The 21,754-nt window shown below is 34.1% G+C and overlaps 1 protein-coding gene across 1 annotated transcript; it reads left to right on the top strand.

Moving 5' to 3' along the window:
* Positions 1 to 709: 709 nt before the first annotated feature.
* On the top strand, positions 710 to 21,298 carry PPIG (peptidylprolyl isomerase G). The gene is made up of 13 exons (XM_052635437.1): positions 710 to 737; positions 1,047 to 1,124; positions 1,226 to 1,300; positions 1,872 to 1,979; positions 3,021 to 3,065; positions 3,749 to 3,836; positions 8,212 to 8,241; positions 8,335 to 8,474; positions 15,729 to 15,936; positions 16,651 to 16,818; positions 18,179 to 18,266; positions 19,781 to 19,917; positions 20,074 to 21,298. Exons 2-13 carry the CDS (start codon positions 1,064 to 1,066, stop codon positions 21,179 to 21,181), a joined length of 2,256 nt encoding a protein of 751 aa, XP_052491397.1. The 5' UTR covers positions 710 to 737; positions 1,047 to 1,063; the 3' UTR covers positions 21,182 to 21,298.
* Positions 21,299 to 21,754: the final 456 nt, after the last annotated feature.

Here is a 21,754-nt window from a genome sequence, read left to right as displayed (position 1 = left end):
TAGAACTGGGGAAATGTAGATTGTGTCAGCATTGTTACGCTTTTTACCCTACAGCTGTGCTATTATACTATAATTTTGTAAAATGTTACCATGGGGAAACATGTATCTCTGTGTATTATTTCCTATAACTCTGTGAATCTATAAAAATTTAACTCGATTTAAAGTATCATTCATTGCTTACTGAGCTTACTGAGCTACTAGCTTTAAGACATAATTTTCACAAAAGCATAAACATTTCATTTAGTCTCTATTTTGAACAGATAGACAGATTTTTATAGTTCATTGTTTTGAATGCTGTTTATACTAAGTACCTTTGTTTCTTCTGCTTTTCACTTTACCCTGTCATTCTCCACCAGGTATTAGAATTTGGAGGAAGTCCTTACATGCTTATGAAAACAATGTCTTAACTAGTAGCTACCTACTCTGTAGATAAAACTTACATAGAGTATCTCACTTATTGATGTTTTTGTCTACATTAGATAGATCAGTATAGGCTGTTGTTCATGATCAAAAAATAACTTCATATGTAAAATGTAATGAATTTTTACTCATAATGTAATCTACCATATATATAACTATTGTTAAAGTAGTCCACTTTCTTTTTTCCTTGGGGAATTATTTTAGGAATTTGAATGTCTTTCTTTTTAAAACTCCACTATTTTAATCAAAATTTATTTTTGTTTTCTAGGAGCAAAAAGATTGGATCAGTGTGTCCTTGATTTTTTCCCTATTTAAAGGTAACCTGTCTCTAGTTCACTAATCATACAGACTTGATACAATTTTCTGTTTGAGGTGGCAGTCTGTATTTGGTTTTTAAAATAGAAATTGTTTTATATAATGGCTAAACCTTTTATGTCTTTTCTACAAGATGTGGTATAATCTTTCAAAGAAAATAATCATGTAATTTATGTCATGGAAGTAAATACTAAAATAAATTCAGACTACATTTCTTGTTTATGCTCCACAGTTTTGTTTTGTTTTCTCTTCAGAAATTTATGAAAAATCTTTGCTGTTTTAATGTGTTTGCCTGAAACCATTTTACTCAGATTGAAGTATTGACGCCATGGGAATAAAGGTTCAGCGTCCTAGATGTTTTTTTGACATTGCCATTAATAATCAACCTGGTAAGGAAATTAATGTCCCTATTTGACATTTATACATGAATATTTAATATTTTAAATTATCTTTACATGAAGAAATATAAACCAGCTACCTTCTTTTTCAGCTGGAAGAGTTGTCTTTGAATTATTTTCTGATGTGTGCCCCAAAACATGCGAGAACTTTCGATGTCTTTGTACAGGTTTGTTGACATTTTCACTCACCCTAATAGTTTCAGTTTAACACATTTTAGATTTGTTCATGCATTGTATTTTTCTTTCTCAGGATGCTGATTTGCAACATTGACTAGACGGGAAAGTAATTCTTAGACATATTAATTGCAATAGGATTATATCAGAGATTGATTTTTCCACTCACTAGAAAAGCATGGGTGATTTTTAAATTAATTTTTAAAAGAATTCCTGGGATTGAGTGAAAATTCTGTAGCTTAGGAAGTCTTTATAGATCAAGAGAAATAATTTTTTATTTATTCATTTTATTTAAATTTTTCTTTCAGTTTTATTGAGATGTGATTGACATATAGCACTGTATGAGTTCAGGTGTGGAGCATAGTGATTTGATTTACATACATCATAAAGTGGTTATCGCAATAAATTTAGTTAACATTCATCATCTCATCATTCATCATACTTCCAAAATTAAAGAAGTATGGGAAAAAAATTTTTCCTGTGATTTCATCATTAATATTGCTCTAATACTATTTCCTTAATTTCTTTTCTACTTAATAGCCTACTAATTTTTCTTCTCTTTAGGTGAAAAGGGGACAGGGAAATCAACTCAGAAGCCATTACATTATAAAAGTTGTCTCTTTCATCGAGTTGTCAAAGATTTTATGGTTCAAGGTGGTGACTTCAGTGAAGGTAAGACTTTAATTCTTACTAAACAAAATCAAATATTCTTTTTTTATAAATTTATATTCTTTTATTCTTATGTACATTGATCTGAAAGTTAGACAAGTATCTGGAAGTACTGGTCCAATTTTCTTTTCAGCCCACTTAATCATTTGGTCAAACAAAAAGTACTGGAAATTCCTTGGTGGTCCAGTAGTTGGGATACGAAGCGTTCACTGCTGAGGGCCCAGGTTCAGTTCCTGGTTGGGGAACTGAGATTCTGTAAGCTGCCTGACATGGCCAAAAATAAAAATTGGAACAACTCATAGAAATAGACATAAAGGAGGAAAAACGTAGGAAAAAAAATTCATCTTTGATGCATGAATTAATTTCAGAAATTTGCTTTTGGATAAAACACAAGACATTGGCTTCCCTGATGGCTCAGTGGTAAAAAATCACCTGCCAAAGAGGGGGATGCAGGTTCGATTCCTAGGTCAGGAAGATCCCCTAGAGAAGGAAGTGGCACCCCACTTCAGTATTCTTGCCTGAAGAATCCCATGGCCAGAGGAGCCTGGCAGACTACAGTCTATGGGGTCACACAAGAGTCAGACACGACTTAGCAACTAAACAACAACAACAACAAAAACCCACTATATATCTCTTAGTAGCCTTTCTGTGTTCATGTTTCATTTTGTCACATCCAGTTATCTTTTACTACAGTATAGTTTTTACTGTCTTTCTTTTTGTAAAAATACTGAAACTGTGTTTTTAAAGACACTTTGAAAGCTACTAGTAATTTCTGTTAAAGGACCTACACAATCATTAGAATCTGAACAGTCTTTTTTCTACAGATATTAATAGGCTTTGTCACACTCATATTGTTGTATCAGAGAATAGAAAAAGTAATTTGGGAACTTTTCAGTATTATCTTTTATGATTTGCTGTGAACCTTTGAGTATTGTTGGTATAAAGTCATTCAGGTACCTACTTTGTAAGAAGCATTTTGTTTAGGAATACTTGAAGGAAATTACTGACGAAACAGTTCTAAGAGTTCACGCTTTTCATTCTTAGGAAATGGACGAGGAGGGGAATCCATTTATGGAGGATTTTTTGAAGGTAAAAATATTTATGTTTAAATTAAACATTTAATGTTTACTTGTAAATTAAAAGCTTCATCTTAATCTTTATTAAAAGAGAGATTCAGCTGTATTTCTTAGTGATAATACCAACATTTTTGTGTGTCCATTTTTCTATGAAGATTTTTTAAAAAAATCTTTGATATTCTAAATTTGGCTGTAATGTTTTCCCCAAATTTACGTTTTCTCTGTGGAATTTCTATTAATGTGAAGATCATTTGAACGAGTAAACATGTGGTTGTGGAATTAATTTCATATTACCCATCTTTAACTTTTGGGAGTCAGTGAAATTTCACATTCTTTTTTCTTGTTCTAATACAATATTGGAAGACAATCTGCTTTCTTTGCAATAAGCTATTTTCTTTATCAATAGCAGAAATTAAGTTAATGAGTACCTCTGTGTGCTAAAAATAATATTGAAGAAAGATTGGTATAGTATTTGGATTTTATAGCAAATGATTGAAAATTAAAAATATTTTAATATGAAAAGATAGGGGAGGGAATTGGTTAATATTAGATTTCTCTTACCCTGACTTTTTAATCTAAATTTTGCTTGGCACTAAAGATCACATGATAGGAACCCAAGATATATAGAGGGGTGAAAATGAATTTTGAGGGGAAAATTATGCCTGTAATGTAACTGAAAACTTTGCTTCTTTATAGATGAGAGTTTTGCTGTTAAACACAATAAAGAATTTCTCTTGTCAATGGCCAACAGAGGGAAGGATACAAATGGCTCACAGTTCTTCATGTAAGAATTTATGATCTGATTTAAAATATCCGTTTTTTGGTGTGTCATTTTTCTGTATTCCTGCTACTGATCACTAATAAGAGAGGTACCTATAAGGGGGAGAATTTTTAAAGGTGGAAGAACAAAGAATTTAGCAATACAGCTGGCCTCCCCTTTTGCTGAAAGGGGAGGTCAGCTGTACTGCTAAAGTTTTCAAATGATGAAAGCTTTTGTGAAAAGGACACAGGAGCCAGTTTGAAGGGGTAGAGTTTCCACTGGCCAAATGAGGACAAGTTGAGCATTGATTATTTTGAAAATAAGTAGTGATGATATCATATTATCAAATAAAATAGAAATCCAGGCGTCCATTCAGAAATAAATAGTAAATGAATAAGAAGGGAGAAAGAAAAACTTCTTAGTAGAATGCAACTAATACATGTAAAAGAAATTGTAGAGTTAGAGATGTCCCTGTTTTGCAATCATCTCAGTAGTAATTGATCCAGGAAAAAATTATCTATGGAGGATAAATTAAGGAACAGAATATTTGCAGTGAGTATCTCTTTATAAATTACTTACTTAAAAGAGAGTAAAAAATGTTCCTCATTTTTCAAAGATTCTGTATTTGTGAATTTGCTAACTTACTAAGTTTATTTGTAATCCAAAGTCAATACTACTACTGTTTTCCAATTCTGACCATTAAAAAATTGTTACTAGGGCTCATGTCAGCAATTCATGTTTTTTATCATGTTCCATGGGTAAAAATTTGCTCTGCTCTTCAGTAACATAAACTCTTTTGGTCTCAGAAGAATTTAATCTGTAAGCACCATATGGATTATTTCTGTGTTTCCTATTTCATATTTGTAACTCCCTTCTTCAACCATGAGAAATCTCTCTTCCATTATGTTAAAAAAATTCTACTCATTTGTTGACTCCTAGATTTAAAAATTGCCACCCTATAACACTGGGAAAAGTAATGTACTAACTAGAGTTCACTGTTTATAGCAATTTTTGTTTTTAAAGTGAGGATATGTAGTTATCACATTTAAAAGTGACTTTTGTTAGTACTTTCTAGTATAAATTTTGTATGGTTTTATGACTCAAAATATGTTATATTCATTTGTTTCTGATTATATTTCATTTGTTTTTCCTGCCAGATTGATTTGGTTTTTGTCCTCTTTTTTAAGCTTTTAAAACATTAATATGATTCTAAGAGTCAAAGCAGAGAGAATACCATGGAATTATCACTCCCACCTAACTCTTCACTCCATTTCCATTCCCCCATTTTTTCACCCCTTTTTACACCACCTGTCCATATTAATAACCAACCTCATTAGTTTCTGGCTTATTTTTCTGTGTTTCTTTTTACAAACATAAGCACAGATGCACACTTTTTTCTTATTTTTCATTTTTTCTTATACAGTAGGTAGCATACTGTACATAATGTTTTTCTCTGTTCACTTGATATATCCTAGAAATCATTTCATATCAGTTCATAGAAATCTTTTTCATTTTTTTCATAAATGCATAGTACTATATTGTATTTTTATATACTGTAATTTATTTAGCCAATTACCTATGTGTGGATGTTCCTGATTTTTTAAACAGAAACAGCTTATATCACGTTTGTTGTTTAGAAGACACAGATTAAAAAGAAGAAAAACAATCCTCTCCCCAAATGCATCTTTTCATGGAATAAAAATACAGAGTTGCATATACTCTGTAATCAACTTTCGGATGTAATATAAATTTCTTTGTATGTTACTAAATATGAATTAGTATCATTTTAATAGTACATGTTAATCCATTGTTTGAATGTTCTATGGTTTTATTTATTTAATCTCAGTTTTGAACATTTGGTTGCTTCTTGTTTTCAAACTGCTCCAGTGAACACTGTTGTACCTATTGTTTGATGCATTTTTAAATTCTTCTATGTAAGTGACTGGAGGTTTACTTAGTCAGATATTTATACATGTTTAAGGCTTTACATATATATTGCTGCATTGACTTCCAACGTGAAAGTGAAGTTGCTCAGTCGTGCCCAACTCTTTGGGACCCCATGGGCAGTAGCCTGCACCAAGCTCCTCTGTCCATGGCATTTTCAAGGCAAGAGTACTGGCGTGGGTTGCCATTTCCTTCTCCAAAAGGAAGTGCTAATTTTACCAGATCCTCAGCAACACTGTTACCATTTATTTTCACTTTTTAAAATAAAATCATTCCTGTGCTAACCAAAACCCCTGTGTTAAATTCACATGTATATTCTCAGAATCTTCCTAGTGTTGGTTTCTCCTGTCCTCTTTCCAATTCTGGTTAACTCATCTTTACTTCTTTGTTTGTTTTTTTTTTTAACAGAAACAACTTCAGTTTTTTAATCTTTAAAAAAAATATTGTGGTAACATATAAAATTTGCTGTTTTAACTATTTGTAACTAAGTCAGTGATATTATTTATATTCACAGAATTGTGCAGCTACCACCACTATTTCCAAAACTATTTCATCATTCCATAGAGTAGCCATTTCCCCTTCCACGCAGCCACTTGGTAACCTTTATTCTACTTTCTGTCTCTGAGCATTTGCCTATTCTGTATATAGAAGAGGAATCATACAATATTTGTCCTTTTGTGTCTAACGTATTTCACTTAGCATGTTTTGAAGGTTTATCCATGTTTTATAGCATGTATCAGAACTTCCTTCTTTTTTGTGGTTGAGTATCTTTCCAGTATATATACATACCACATTTTGTTTATCCATATTTATTTGTTAGTGGACATTTGGGCTGTTTCTACTTTTTGTCTGTTGTGAATAATGCTGCAGTGAACATTGGCACATGGACGTATTTGTTTGAGTCCCTGTTTTCAGTTCTTTTGGATATATACCTAGAAGTAGAATTGCTGGATTATATGGTGATTGTATGGTTAGCTACTTAAAGAACCATCAAACTTTTCCACAATGGCTACATCATTTCACATTCCTACAAGCATCATACAAATAATGCTAGTTTTTAGCGTTATTTGTTCTAGTTTTGCCATTCTCATCACTTTTTCACCAGTCTGAGAATGACTGTGAAGCACTGCAAGTGTTGATTTAGGGGTTACAAATAAATTATAGTGAGCAAGCCCGTGGGCAAATATGCAGTCTGTGAAGTGAGGATTTACTATATCTTGATGCAAATTGTATATACTGAATATAACATAAATACATATATAGTGTACACCTAGGTTTTTACATTTCTAGGTGCTTTTATCAAGTTGAGGTGATTACAGCTGTTACAGTGAGAAAACAATAACAGGTTATCACTTTTTAAAAAAAGGTGAGCTTATTTTAAAGTTCTAACTTGTACATGAAATACATGTATACGTTAGAATTTTTTTAGTAGTATTGCTTGTGTTTTAACCAAAGGTTAGCTTAAATTGTGTTCCTTCTTTCAAATTTCTAATGCTTTTTAAAAGATTTTTTAAAATAATGAATCTTATACAGTACCCATCTTTAGTCCGATGTATCAGTATTCTTCATAGCTACTCAGATAGCAGCTTTCTTAACTACAAAGTTTTAAGATTGATGTGAAGAAAAAAAGGATTTTTTAAAATGACTTTGCTTATTTTAGATTTTGTCTAAATTTTAATGCAGATCTCTTTCTTCAACATGAGATTTACTTTATGTTAGGGATAACAAACTCTAAGACCTATAGGTCTTAGGCAGGTAACATAAGGGAATAAAGACTGCTGGGATGAGAAACTTAATTATTAATCTTTATATTAGAAAAGACAGGAATACTCAGCTTGACCAATTATTGCCACATGCCAAGTGCTGCATCTTCCAAGTTTTACAAAAGGTCTGGAATATGGATTTTTATATAGAAGTATCCAAATTTGTAAATCTTGGCAGCTAGTTTAAAAATTTATAATATACAGGATGGACCACTTCTGTTCAGGCCCCATGGAACACATGTGAATGCATCAGAATGTGACCTGGGCTCTAACTGTTTAAAATGCTAAGGCTGAAAAGCTCTGTTGTTAAACTGGTCCAATGTTTTGGTAAGTTATGGTATACCCAGATAGTAGATATTGTACAGTTACGGATATTCAGTAAGAACCCAGTTACATGCAAGAAACATGGATGGATAGATGTAACAACAAAGCATCAACTTTAAGTTCATGTATGTTTTCAATAATGTATAGGTGTTTCAGAACAAAATTTTGAAAATGCATTATGTCAAAAGCATCTTGCATTCGATTCTATTTAAGATTAAGGTAAATAAGATCCTATTATGTTAATGTATGTATGAATTCTTGTTTTCTACATTGTTTCCAATGCAGTTATTTTCTTTTCCTTTTTAGAGATGCTAACTTTGTTTTTCTCTGACTTTGTTTTTATTCTTCTATTTGATGACTTCCAAAAGAACAACAAAACCAACTCCTCATTTAGATGGGTAAAGATGATTTTCATGTATTTTACAACCTATTTTAAATTAATATATTAAAATAAGAAACTTTTATTTAATCATCTTTACTTGACTTTTTAGGCATCATGTGGTTTTTGGGCAAGTGATTTCTGGTCAAGAAGTTGTGAGAGAAATAGAAAACCAGAAAACAGATGCAGCTAGCAAACCATTTGCTGAGGTGCGGATACTCAGTTGTGGAGAACTAGTTCCAAAATCTAAAGGTAAATGCAAGTGTATATTTCTGCTAACTTTTATGTGCACAAAACAGTCTTAAATTAGTTGGCATGAACTTTATACTAGAGTGAACATCAGTATGACATTTTTGTGTATTTTTAATGTATTTTTGTATTTTTTAAATGTGTTTTACCTTACTCCATGTTTTGTTGATTTACTGTGAAACTGATTAACTTTCCTTGTCATTAATTTATAGTAATTCATCCTTCTGCTTCCACGTTATTTTTTAGATTTTTTGAAAAGTGTAGTTGTCTAAATAGTATGGTAAGTTCTCTTCTAGGAAAAGAGTGTGGGGAGGATGACAATTGAAGAGATTAACAGGCTAACAAACTTTATGGGGATAAATCATTTCCCCTTCATGCACTGCTTAGATTCATAAGCATCTGCCACGTTTGAGACACTTTTTTTACTTAAACAAGAACACTTCAAGTTAACACAACTGGTAGTTTGCTGTGATACTATCTGAAATGGTAAGAACTTGGTTTTAAGTATTTAAAATCTTTATATTAAATATGTAGTTTCTATTGTTTATTACACATATTGAGTCTGACAGTCTCAAAGTAATGAGGTGAGTTTACCTTCAAATCTGTATGGAAAGCAATAAAATATTGAATTGACCTATTCTTAACCATCTAAGAATAATAAGTAATATCAGTACTTAGTTTTTCATGTTTAACAAATGTGAGCATCATCTATAACCTTTCTTCTCTCAGCTTCATGAGAACTGTATAATACTATTTCTCTCATTTTACAGATACAGTCAAGGAAATTGTTCTTGACCACATCAGGGAACTGGACCCAAGTTTGCTGGCTCCAGATCTAAAGCTTTGTTTCTTAGGTGTTGCTAACTCATTAAAATCTTTAATATTCCTTTCAGGATTCCCCTAAGTAGAACATTCTGTTCTCAAGTTTTAAGTATACTGATGTGCTCTGTAATATGTACATTTCATTTTGCTTTAATATAAAAAGACCCACAATGTTTCTGGAGGAGAATCCACAGACACACAGACAGGGTTTGTGAGATCTTAGTTTCCCAACCAGGGATCAAAGCTAGGCCCATGGCAGTGAAAGTATCAAGTCCTAACCACTGGAGTGCCAGAGAAATCCCTGGAGAAGACTTATTTTTAATAAAAACTAAAAAGCAATCTATATTGAACTTCGAAAATTTTAGACCATGAATCTTGCCATTTTATTCTTCAAAGTGTTGTTGGTACAATTAGAATATTTTGGTTTACATTTCTTCCCATATCATGTAGAAAAGTCTTCATATTTTATTTTGTACTCAACAGTTGTTTTTTGGCTTTTTTCTTGTGTTTTATGATTTTTAAGGATCTTATGTTAGGATCTACTCTTTGCTTATAACAGTTAAGAGTGCTGTGTGGTTACATATTTAGAAAGAGATTGAGGTAATTAAAAAGCTTACATCTTAAACCATAGAAGTTATCATAGACTCTCTATTACATTTGGTGTAAAAATTCTTTTTGGTATTAACTGGTCAGTGTTTGAATATTTGCTGAATGGATGAGAAGGTGAATGAATGTCACTGTTTATATATTATTATGTTTTTATCATATATTTTCACCTGAAGTGATAAATACTAATTTTGCCCGTGCCATTGTGGCCAGGAAGTTGTGCTGAAAGCTGATGTAGTGTTCTAATGTGTGTTCCTCAGACTCATGCTAAGGAAGCATATCTTGCCCTTATCAGTTTCATCAGTTGAGGAAAATTTGTCCCTTTGTTAGTGTCTTCGCAGGAGTTATTGAAAAGTTCAGGTTTGTTTCAAGCATACTGTTCATGCCTGCTCTGTTCTGGATCATACTATGGAAGGATCACAGTTTGGCGCCTGTTACCCTACAGTCCTTCAGTTATCATTCAGAACACTGGTCATAATGAATTTTGTCATGCATATGTATGATCTTTTTTTTTTAGGCGTAGCTATGTCTTACATCCAGTTTATGTTTGATGGCCTTCTTACAGTCTTAAACTGGAAATAGTCAAAAAGCTTTGGGTAGCACAATGGTATTCATTGTCATCATATTCAAAACCTTGTTTGAGGGATACACATCCCAATTTAAAAAAAAATAAATATAGAATTTTTTTTCTTTTCTTTTTCTAACTTCCTTAAAGAAAACAAAAAGACTTCTGAAGAAATCTGACTGTCTGGGCCCACCTATATGTGGTCTTGGTGAGTCTGGGCAATCATCTTGTGCCTTTGTCCCTTTGCTGTTGTGAGATTGGAAATTCTACTTTTTCTGGCTATTTGAATGTGCCTGAGAAGGTTCAGAGTCAAGGAGAACATCCTTCCAACAGGTGCAGAGGGGGAACACTGGAGACTAACCAAAACTGCATCCATGTAGAGGCTATCAAGGGGCGGGCAGAAAGGAGGAGAGAACACAGACCACTGCTTTGATAAGAACACTTCCTGGTTTTTTAGAAGTTACCATGATCTCAGATCGTGCTGGTCTCTTCAGAGTTCACTGCAGTTAAAGAGATATCTGTACACCTTTACCATGCAGCATGAGATGGGACCAGTGATATATTAACAGAGTACATAGAAACACGAGTGCTGAGTTATGGCAAATGGCAGTAAACAGTTAAATGAGCAGAAATCTTGCATATATGTAATAGAAAACAGATTACCTGGCAATACAAAAAGAAGAGCACAACAGAGGAAGCAGCTGGTAAACCTTGTTCTTAGGGAACAGTGGAAAAGATCAGAGACTCATTTGTATGGTGACAGGATCCTATTTCAGTGTCCTTATTCTGGGATTAAGAGCCATGGTGATGGCACTTTTCATGGAAAATAGTGGGATATTAAACTTAGAAACTGTTTAGAGGGGAGACCCAGTAATTTTTAAATGAAAAGAGGGTTATTTTAGGTATAATTCCATTTTTCAAACCTTATTTTGATGATGGCCTGGAAGTTTTCTTCAATATAAAAGTTTCATGTGAAATTAATTGGTATAAAATTTATAGCTCTCAAAAAGCTAGTAAAGCAGCATTTTCTTACCTTACATTTTTATAAGTAAAATGTTCTGGAAACTTGTCTTTTCACCTTAACATCATACTAGTAAAGTCAGTATCTGGTAATATTACCACACCTACCAAGAGTTTAAAAGTGTTGCTCTTTGTAATTCCTTTTTTTCCATTAAATCCATTTATCCAGTTAATGATTCTTAACTTGCATTGTGTTTTGCTTTCAGTACTATTTCATTTTATTTTAAGGATAGTTACATGCTTATAAATGATGCTTTGAAATAGATTTTATTTAAGTGGTTAGACAGTAGGTTTGGGGGTTTTTTGGAGAATGTGGTGACAACTGTTAACAGATTTGAGAGTATTAAATTTTCTTCAATTTTAAAAGTTAATACATTTTGTTCAAAATTTAGAAAGCATAAAACAGTAGTCATTGAAAAGCCTTTCCTCATCTCTGTCCATGTCTCAGGCAGATTATATTGCCCTAAAAATAGTTATGAATCTCCTTCTGATCTTCTGTACTGTTGTGATATTTTGCTTCTCTCAAATGCTTACATGAAAAGTGATGTGAAAACTAAATAATGGTTTCTTAAATGTATTTAATACATTTAGAGGGCTTTCCTGGTAGCTCAGACAGTGAAGAATCTGCCTGCAATGCAGGAGATCGGGGTTTGATCCTTGGGTCGGGAAGATCCCCTAGAGAAGGGGATGGCAACCCACTCCAGTATTCTTGCCTGGAGAACTCTATGGACAGAGGAGACTGGCAGGCTGTATAGTCCATGGGGTTGCGAAGAGGTGGATGCGAGTGAGGAATTAACACTTGCATCCTCAATACATGTAATAGGGAGACTGGGCTTGCTTTTTAAGAAACCAACTGGAAAGAATCACAATGTAAAATAAGTATGAATTGGAGCTGGTGAATAAAGCTTTGTTAATCATGGGGTAAAGCATGACTATGTTTTGTCAGGTAATTTTAACAGCTGTATTCTGTGCTTGTTGTTGTTGTTGTTTAGTCACTAAGTTGTGTTCAGCTCTTTGAGACCCTATGGACTTTAGCCTGCCAGGCTTCTTTGTCCATTGAGATTTCCCAGGCAAGAATACTATAGTGGGTTGCCATTTCCTTCTCCTGGGGATCCTCCTGAGCCAGAGATTGAACCCATGTCTCCTGCATTGGCAGGCAAGTTCCTTACCACTGAGCACCAGGGAAGCCCCTTCTCTGCTTAGGTGAAATATTTTTATTTTGCCTGCATATTATATAGTCTCAGATATTTTTATTTAGAGTTTCTCATATTCATTATGAATTTATTTCCTTCCTTGGGTTTCTTTAACTTTTATTCTCCCTCCTAATCCCCGTACCTCAGGTTTTTAGTATATACAAGTAGGTTTTTCAGTTCACATTCCCACTCTGCCTCACCAGCAACAGTGGTCTTGGGATGAGATGAACAGGTGGATTCATGAGACAAGATAGGCTTCCCTCAGCACTAAGCGTATTGATCATTATGAAAGGATGCAGGACAAGAAGCAGCACAGCTTGAACAGCAGTGTCATAGTGGAGATCTCTGGTTCTAGGCAGAGCTTGCATATGTCCCGGGCATCTCATGCTTAGTATTAATAGGTTCATGGTCCTGAGAAGCATGATAAGGTGAGAAAAGACTACCTTAGTTTAGTGAAGCTTTTACCTCTGGTATCCCTTCAGCATTTATATCTAGTTGCCATTCTCCAGTGCAGCAGCATCTCATCATTACTAAATCTTGATGGTGAATCACAAACCCTTGGTCAAGTGTACAGTAACTTAGCCAGATCCTCATTTAACCTCTACAAATCAGTGCACTCCTATAAATTCTGAGGTAAGAGTTTCAAGAATCCCCAGCAAGATCAGCAGAGCCCTAGAACTTCCCTGGTGGTACGGTGGTTAAGGCTCCATGCTCCCAGTGCAGGGAGTGCGGCTCTGATCCTGCAGGGAACTAAGATCCCACATGCCACACAAAATGTCAAAAACAACAACAACAATAAATCAGTAGGTCTCAGGCCTGTTCAGCAAAGCTACTCAGCTGACCTTTTGATTTGTGAGAAATAGTAAATAGTTGTTGTTTTAAGCCACTAAATTCATTTTTAAAAAAAGTTTCAAGAATCATTTGGTCCAGTGCCAGATCCTCAGGTGTTCCTGAGAGGGGAACACAGAAAGGTTACAAACCAACTGTGAACCCTTTCAGTTAAGGTCAGTAAACAGAGAGCCAATAGTCAGTCCCAAAGATAGATTTTTTTGTCCTCTTTGATTTTTTAAATTATGGAAAATATTAACATTTACTAGAGTGGTTGAAATAGTATAACAAATCACCATGTTCATTACCCAGCTTTACCAATTAACTTATGACCAATTTCATGTTTCCTATCCTGGGCCACTTCCATTTCCTGTTTGGAGCAAGTTCTAAGCATAATGTTTTTATTGATAAGTTTTTCACTATTTATCTCTAAAAGGTGACTCTTCTAAAAAAAAGTAAGCATACCATAAGCATATGCAGGCATATACACATATATTCCTAAATGTAAAAAATCTTCACAGTGTTCACATTTCTAAGTTTACAAATGTTAATTTTTTTGATTTTTGAGTTTGAATCGAAATCAGGTTCAAACATTTGGATTGGTCTTGTCATTTTTTGGTTTGTTTTTCACAGATTTCCCACCATTTCTTTTTATGTTTTCTTGAGATTTATTTGTTGAACAAGCTAGGTCATTTTACCTGTAGGGTTTCTTTCCCATTATTGCACACACTGAATTTTACTACTTGCATTGTTGTATAATGTAATGTGTTCCTTCTGTGCTTCTGGTTCGTATAACTTTGTAGTTAGACCTAGAAAATTGATCAGATGCTGTTTTGTTTTCTTTTGGCTGTGTGAGTGTTCATTGCTGCGCAAGGACTTTCTCTCGTTGTGGGTGGGGCTACTCTGTTGTGGTGCGCAGAATTATCGTCGTTGAGGCTTCTCTTGTTGGGGAGCACAAGCTCTCGGCACGTGGAGATCAGTACTTGCAGCACGCATGCTCAGTAGTTGCGACTCATGGGCCCCGAAGTGCTGGCTCAGCAGTTGTGGCCCACAGGCTTAGTTGCCACGTCGAATGTAGGATCTTCCCAGAGTAGGGATCAAACCCATGTCCCTGCTTTGGCAGAAGTATTCTCAACCACTGGATCATCAGAGAAACTACCCCCCAGCCCCCACCCCTGTTTTAATTGGATAGTTGAATTCACTTCTTTAAGTCCACCATGGTTTGAATTAGAATAATTTTAGGTGGGCCAGGCTCTATCCAGTCTGTCACGTCTTTCCCCAGTTCCTGATTAACTTCACTTATTTGTGTTAGTTTCCTAGTCCTTAAATCATTTGAGTTTGGTGATCCCTTTTAAAAATTAAAACTTTCTTTGACCCAAAATAAAATTTCAATTTGAAATTAACTTTTTGGGGGGCTTCCCTGGGTCTTCATTGGGCTTTCTCTATATAATACAGCATGTGGGGGCTTCGTTTGTTGGTGAGCACAGGTTCTAATCATTAGAGGGATGCTTAGGCATTGAATAAGCCCATTCCAATGGAATCGTGTTTCTTACCTTTCCACATACATGCAAAGTATTTTTTCTGTTACTTCTCTCCTACAGTTCTGCTTCCAATATTGATAATAAGAGAAAAAGTTGAAAACTATAAAAATATTAGAATCTGAGATTCTTGAGTGTTATTTCTGTGCTTTAAAAAAATGTTATTCAACTAATTCCTGAAATTGACTTAGTTTAGTGTTTTTACCTGTTAACTTTCCCAGAATTCTTTAGATACAGATATAACTCAGACCCATGAATCTAGTGGATGTGTGCGTGTGCACACGTACGTTTTCAGTGATGCCCGACTCTGTGTGACCCCATGGACTGTAGCTCACCAGGCTCCTCTGTCCATGGGATTTTCCTGGCAAGAATACTGGAGTGGGTTGCCATTTCCTTCTCTAGGGGATCTTCCTGACCCAGGGATCGAACCCATGTCTCTGATGTCTCCTACATTGACAGGTGGGTTCTTTATCACTGAGCCATCTGGGAATCCCATGAATCTGAAGGTCTGGATTCTAATCTTGAATCTTAACTGCTTTCCTGTATGTACTGTTCAGTTCAAATAGCTGGATGAACTAAGTGTTAAATACTGGACTTGGAGAATCTGCCAAAAAAAAAATCTAAATTTCCTCTTACAAAGTTTGTCTAAAAAGTGTTGACCGAACCATTTTGCTTTTTATTAAAGCTAAGAAAGAAGAAAAGAAAAGGCATAAATCATCTTCCTCCTCATCATCCAGTGACTCAGATAGCTCAAGCGATTCTCAGTCCTCTTCTGATTCTTCTGATTCTGAAAGTGCTTCTGAAGAGAAATCAAAAAAAAGAAAGAAGAAACATAGGAAAAATTCTCGTAAACACAAGAAAGAGAAGAAGAAGCGAAAGAAAAGCAAGAAAAGGTCTTAATTTACTTTTACAGTACTGGCTTTGTATTCTAATTACCTGTTTATATATAAAGCTATTGGGATATTGAATCAATGAAAAAATAGAAATACTTCATAGCATGACATATAAGACCATTCTGATATTCTGCAGTCTATAGATTAAATTTGGGTACATTTCAATTTTCAACAAAATCATTCAGTTCATTTTGTCTGAACTCAATGACTTTTTGATTAGATACGTTTGTATTTTATGGAAGGAATTTAAAATTAGTAAGAATTGTAGGAAACCAATGAGTATTTTCCTTTTTTTTTCCTCCTATGATAGCATAAAGCAGATTATGTCAGCATATTTACTTTCTTTTCTGTTGTGTCTGAAAAAAATCTTTGTACTAAAGCTCACATTCATAAGCCCGTTGCCTCTAAAGCAGTTTCTTTTCCTATATTTTAAAGTATTTTAAATTTATCAGTGCAGTGCATTTGGAATATTTTGGTTCCATTTTAAAGGAAAGTATTTTTTGAAAATGTGATAATAGGTAGATTTGGTTTTGGTTTTAGGTTGGTTTGTCAGAGGAACGAGTATTTTCCCCATGTAACTGCATCTTTGGTCAGCAGTGGGGGGCCAGATGATAGATAAATAGAATATTTACAAAGGAAAGAAAGACCAACAATTGGAAACTTGAGGTGGGTACATAATAACCAAATGGAACTTGTTTGTGTATTTCTTTTAAGTGCATCTAGTGAAAGTGAGGCTGAAAATCTTGAAGCACAACCCCAGTCTACTGTCCGTCCAGAAGAAATCCCTCCAATACCTGAAAACAGATTCCTAATGAGAAAAAGTCCTCCTAAAGCTGATGAAAAGGAAAGGAAGAACAGAGAGAGAGAGAGAGAGAGAGAATGGTATGTCAATATGTTTATTTTACAAAGAGCCCTTCATTCTGTACCACAGAACTTTTCTTTAAAAAGAAAAAAAGCAACAGTTTTTAAAATTTTAGATAAGGTTTAATTGGTGACCTTGTCCTAAGATTGAAATTTTTTAATTGGATAGTGTTAGCAAAGCTCCTTTTTGCCAGTCACACAGCTGAAAAGATAAATTGACTTAATTTAGACAGATTTTTAAATAAAAGTGACTTTTTAAAAAACCACTACAAATGGCAAAAAGGTATGTTAAGTGGCATTCCAGACAAATTCCATGTAAAACAAATGTTTTACTTGGTTACTTATATACCTTAAATTTTTAAGCAAGTGAGAACCTTTATGTTTCAGTTTGTCTGGTGGGAGAAAATGCTTTTTTCCTTGCCTGGTTTACAATATTGTGGTATTGAAAATTGATAGTATATTCAAGTACTTTGACAATGTTTCTACATAATTCACATTAGTTGTGTTGGTTCTTTATGTATCATTTTAATATTCAAAAATAGGGAAAAAAGATAGATATCTTTCTCTTATTTTTGATCAGAAATAACATAAAAGTGATAAAAACCTGCTCATTCACCCTGTACTTTCACAATACAGTAAAAATATAAAAATAAATCTTGGTTACTTGAATTGTGTTAATTTTGATGGATTGAATTTTGTTTACTCAACTGTTAGGAAAGGATGTTTCTAAGGACATAAACATTAAGGAGAAAATATTTGAACTACTTTAAAATACATTTTCAAATATAGCGTACATAAATGTTGTTAGTGCTAATATTCATATTATTATTTGAAAATAAGTAGTTTCCCTTTTTTATATAAAGCATGATATTAAATATTTTTCTAATTCAGACCAAGTTATCTCTTTAATTCACATCAGTTGCACTTATCCATAGTTTTATCACCAGTGAATAACTGCTGGTAGGATAATGAGGTACTTAAGAATCAGATAGCTTTAAAATTGTTCTCTTAACAGCATACAGCCTACTCCAAGTTTTCTCATGTTCCTTAGCACTATCAAGTTGACTTTATCTTCGTAAAGATTATGTAACAGTATGTCTCAACAAAACAGTTGGCATTTGGGAACAGAATAGTTGCTCATCCTCATGCATTACAAGATTCTGGCATTCCTGACTTGTGGTCACTCAGTGCCAGTAGCACCCTCTCCTCACTGACAGTTGTTAAAATGCTCCCCTACGTTTCCAAATACCTATTAAAACTGATAATATTCCTCGTTGAGAACCACCATTTTAAGTTTATTCGTTTAGATTAATAGAGCGATGTTCTCCAGATTTATTTTTATTATATAATGTGTTTTAATTTTCCCTTTGCTTCCTTCTAGTAATCTACCTAACTCCCAGCCTCCTTCATACCAGAGACGACTTTTAGTTACTAGGTCTGGCAGGAAAATTAAAGGAAGAGGACCAAGGGTAGGTGATTATTTTCCCAGAAATCCTGATAATATTGCATTTATCTTAAATCTTGGAGTGTTTGATTTTTTTTTTCACATTAAAAAATTTTTTTAATTTAAAAAAATTTAAAATTAAAAATTTAGTTAAAATTTAGAGTAGATGTGGATATTGAATTGTATGTTCTCTTTTTATAGTACTTCTTTGTGTTGGTTCTTCTATGCTGAAAGTCCATGAGATGTTAATGGATTTTACATGTACATGGTATAAAATGAGATTGAGGTTTTTCTTGTGCCTCTTTATTACTTCCTGACCACTGTGTGTCTACTCTTATTAAAAATTAATCCTATTCTTAGGTTTCATGCCCTTTTTCTTCACTGGATTCTTCTCTTCAGAATTTAAATATCTTCTTGTGTTTGCAGCCTTTTAACAAACGAGGCTATACTTAGTATGTTATCTCTTCACTTCCTACCTGTTCCTTAGGCATTCCAGGTTGTCTTCTGCTGTTCTCCTGAAAACAGCACTTGCTTTATGGTCAGTTCCATGTCACAAAATCCACTGGATCCTTCAGCCTTTGTCTTTGTTAATCTCCCTCCTTGTTACTCTTTCTCCTTTACTTCCATTGTCTTTTCTCGCTGTCTCTGGCTAGGCTGTCTTAAATTCCCAATGCCAGTTCATACTCCTCTGCCTGATCTTTAAATACTGTAGTACCTTAGAGTGCTGACTCTTCTCACTCTCTTTGCTTCTTGGGCAGTCTCATCAGTCTCATAATTTCACTGGGTACCTGTGCACTGAAAACTCAGTTTTTCATCTGCTTTTATGGTACCAGAGCCTTATTTGATGACTGTTTAGGTGCCTAGTGGACACTTCGAACTCAGCATTTACAGGGTTGAGCATAAGCACTCTTCTTCTTCAGGCCTGACCCTCCTTTAGGTTCCTGGTCTCAGTGATCAACACCTCCACTTGTGCAGTTACTTAAACCTGAAGCCCAAGAATCATTTTATTTCTCATCTTTCTTTTCTACCGTTTATAACTTCTCTGTCACCAAATCCTGTTCGTTCAGCCTCTCAGATATGCTGAAATCCATCTACTTCTCTCAAGTTACACTCCTACCATCTGAGTTCAATTCACCATTATATATTCTCTGAACTATAAATGGCTTCCTAACTGGTCTCATGGCAGTTCTTAAACTTTTTTGTCTTAGGACCTCTTTACACTCTTAAAAATGATGGAAGATTTAAAAGAGCTTTTGTTGATGTGGGTTATAGCTGTCAATATTTACTCTTTTAGAACTTAAACTCAAGAATTATTTAAAACAAGAATATATAAGGACACATTTCATTAGCAGTGGAAACATATCAAACCATGTCATGCCTCATTGATTTCCTACCTGAAAATTGGGAGAGTTTAGTTATTTTAGAGGGCATGGAAATATCAGACATTTTTTGAAACCTAAAAGTACATACACTTTAGCAACTGTTGTAATACTTTCATGTTTTTATATGTTAATTTTTTTTCCCTCTATTTTTTTAAAGCGTTACCGAACTCCTTCTAGATCCAGATCAAGGGATCGTTTCAGACGTAGTGAGACTCCTCCACATTGGAGGCAGGAGATGCAGAGAGCTCAAAGAATGAGAGTATCGAGTGGTGAAAGATGGATTAAAGGGGATAAGTAAGATTTAACTCTTATTACAAATGTGGTAATAAGTATTGTTTTAACTATTTTAAATTATTTGATTTAGAGTCATTTCAGTAAAATCTTAAGGAAAATAGAATATTATTTCAGCTAATAAAGTCTCCCCAAAACTTTTTTTTCTTCATTTTTTAGGAGTGAGTTAAATGAAATAAAAGAAAATCAAAGAAGCCCAGTTAGAGTAAAAGAGAAAAAGATAACTGATCATAGGCATGTGTCTGAGAGTCCAAACAGGAAAAGCGAAAAGGAAAAGAAAGTTAAAGACCATAAATCTAACAGCAAAGAAAGAGAAATCAGAAGAAATTCAGAAAAAGATGATAAATATAAGAACAAGGTAAAGAAAAGGGCCAAATCAAAAAGTAAGAGTAAGAGCAAAGAGAAATCCAAAAGTAAGGAAAGAGACACAAAGCATAATAGACATGAAGAAAAGAGGATGAAGTCAAGGAGTAAAGAAAGGGATCATGAGAATGTTAAAGAAAAAGAAAAACCCGACTCTAAAGGAAAAGATCAGGAAAGGAGTAGAAGTAAAGAGAAGTCTAAACAGTTAGAATCCAAAAACAATGAGCATGATCATAATAAAAGTAAGGACAAAGACAGACGTGCACAGTCTAGGAGTAGAGAACGTGATGTCACTAAAAGCAAACACAGTTACAACAGTAGAACAAAGGAACGAAGCAGAAGTAGGGACAGGAGCAGAAGAGTGCGCTCCAGAAGCCATGAGCGAGACCGCAGCAGAAGCAAGGAGCATCATAGACACAGGGAACAGGAGTACAGGAGAAGAGGCAGGTCACGGAGCCGAGAGAGAAGAGCGACGCCAGGAAGGTCAAGAAGTAAAGATAGGAGGAGGAGGAGGAGAGATTCACGGAGCTCGGAGAGAGAAGAAAGTCAAAGCAGAAACAAGGAAAAATACAGAAACCAAGAAAGTAGAAGTTCACACAGAAAAGAGAATTCTGAGGGTGAGAAGAGAATGTACTCTAAAAATCGTGATCATAGTAGTTCAAATAGTAATAGGGAAAAAAAGGCAGATAGAGATCAAAGTCCATTCTCAAAAGTGAAACAAAGTAGTCAGGACAATGAATTAAAGTTCTCCACCTTGAAAAATAAGGAGGATGAGAAGACCAGATCCTCAGTGGAAAAAGAAAACCAAAAATCAAAGGGTCAAGAAAATGACCACGCACATGATAAAAATAAAAAATTTGATCATGAATCAAGCCCTGGAACAGATGAAGACAAAAGTGGATGAGTGAGTTATATAAACTTCTTATTTCCATTCTGTCTCAGATTTTAAGTTTTAGAGACTTGCTGATGATCTTCTTTATGTTGTTTTTTTCTTTTCATTGTTTTGGGATTGTCTTTTTTTTTTTTTTCCCAATGTGGACTTTATTGAGTTGATCTTTTGATAATCTGCAGCCTGGATAATTTGTACTGCTAAAGTTTTAATAAACTTGAAATGAGAAAAACATTTTGGTGTAATACTGTGTGCTGTGTTTAACTATTTCATGTATGCTTTTTTGTGTTGCAACAATCAGCCAGTAGCAAACATGCTCTTCTATTCCCTAATTTGTGTGATCAGCCAATTGGAAAGAAGGATAACTGATTGTTGGAATACATTATTATAGAAGCTTGTGTTTCTCATGATTAAAGTAACTTTAGAAGCCACTTGGTAGAAGAAATCTTACATAGATTTTTTTATTGCATTTATAATAGAGGCTTGCAACAGCAGCTTTTAATTATACAGAAGTGGGCCCCTAATAACTTGAGATATTAAGTCATCACTTTTGATTTTACAGTAATTTGTGCTTTAAAATATTTATAT

Source organism: Budorcas taxicolor, chromosome 2, assembly GCF_023091745.1.
Source record: "Budorcas taxicolor isolate Tak-1 chromosome 2, Takin1.1, whole genome shotgun sequence".
Classification (NCBI taxonomy): domain Eukaryota; kingdom Metazoa; phylum Chordata; class Mammalia; order Artiodactyla; family Bovidae; genus Budorcas; species Budorcas taxicolor.
The sequence above is the reverse complement of the archived record's forward strand: the minus strand, read 5'-3'. Positions and strand labels throughout refer to the sequence as shown.

Excerpts from the sequence above, each read along its gene's own strand:
- PPIG (XM_052635437.1), top strand. The coding sequence starts at position 1,064 with ATGGGAATAAAGGTTCAGCGTCCTAGATGTTTTTTTGACATTGCCATT. Across the intron at positions 1,980-3,020 it reads AGGTGGTGACTTCAGTGAAG|GAAATGGACGAGGAGGGGAA; the intron begins GTAAGACTTTAA and ends TTTCATTCTTAG. Across the intron at positions 18,267-19,780 it reads TTAAAGGAAGAGGACCAAGG|CGTTACCGAACTCCTTCTAG; the intron begins GTAGGTGATTAT and ends ATTTTTTTAAAG.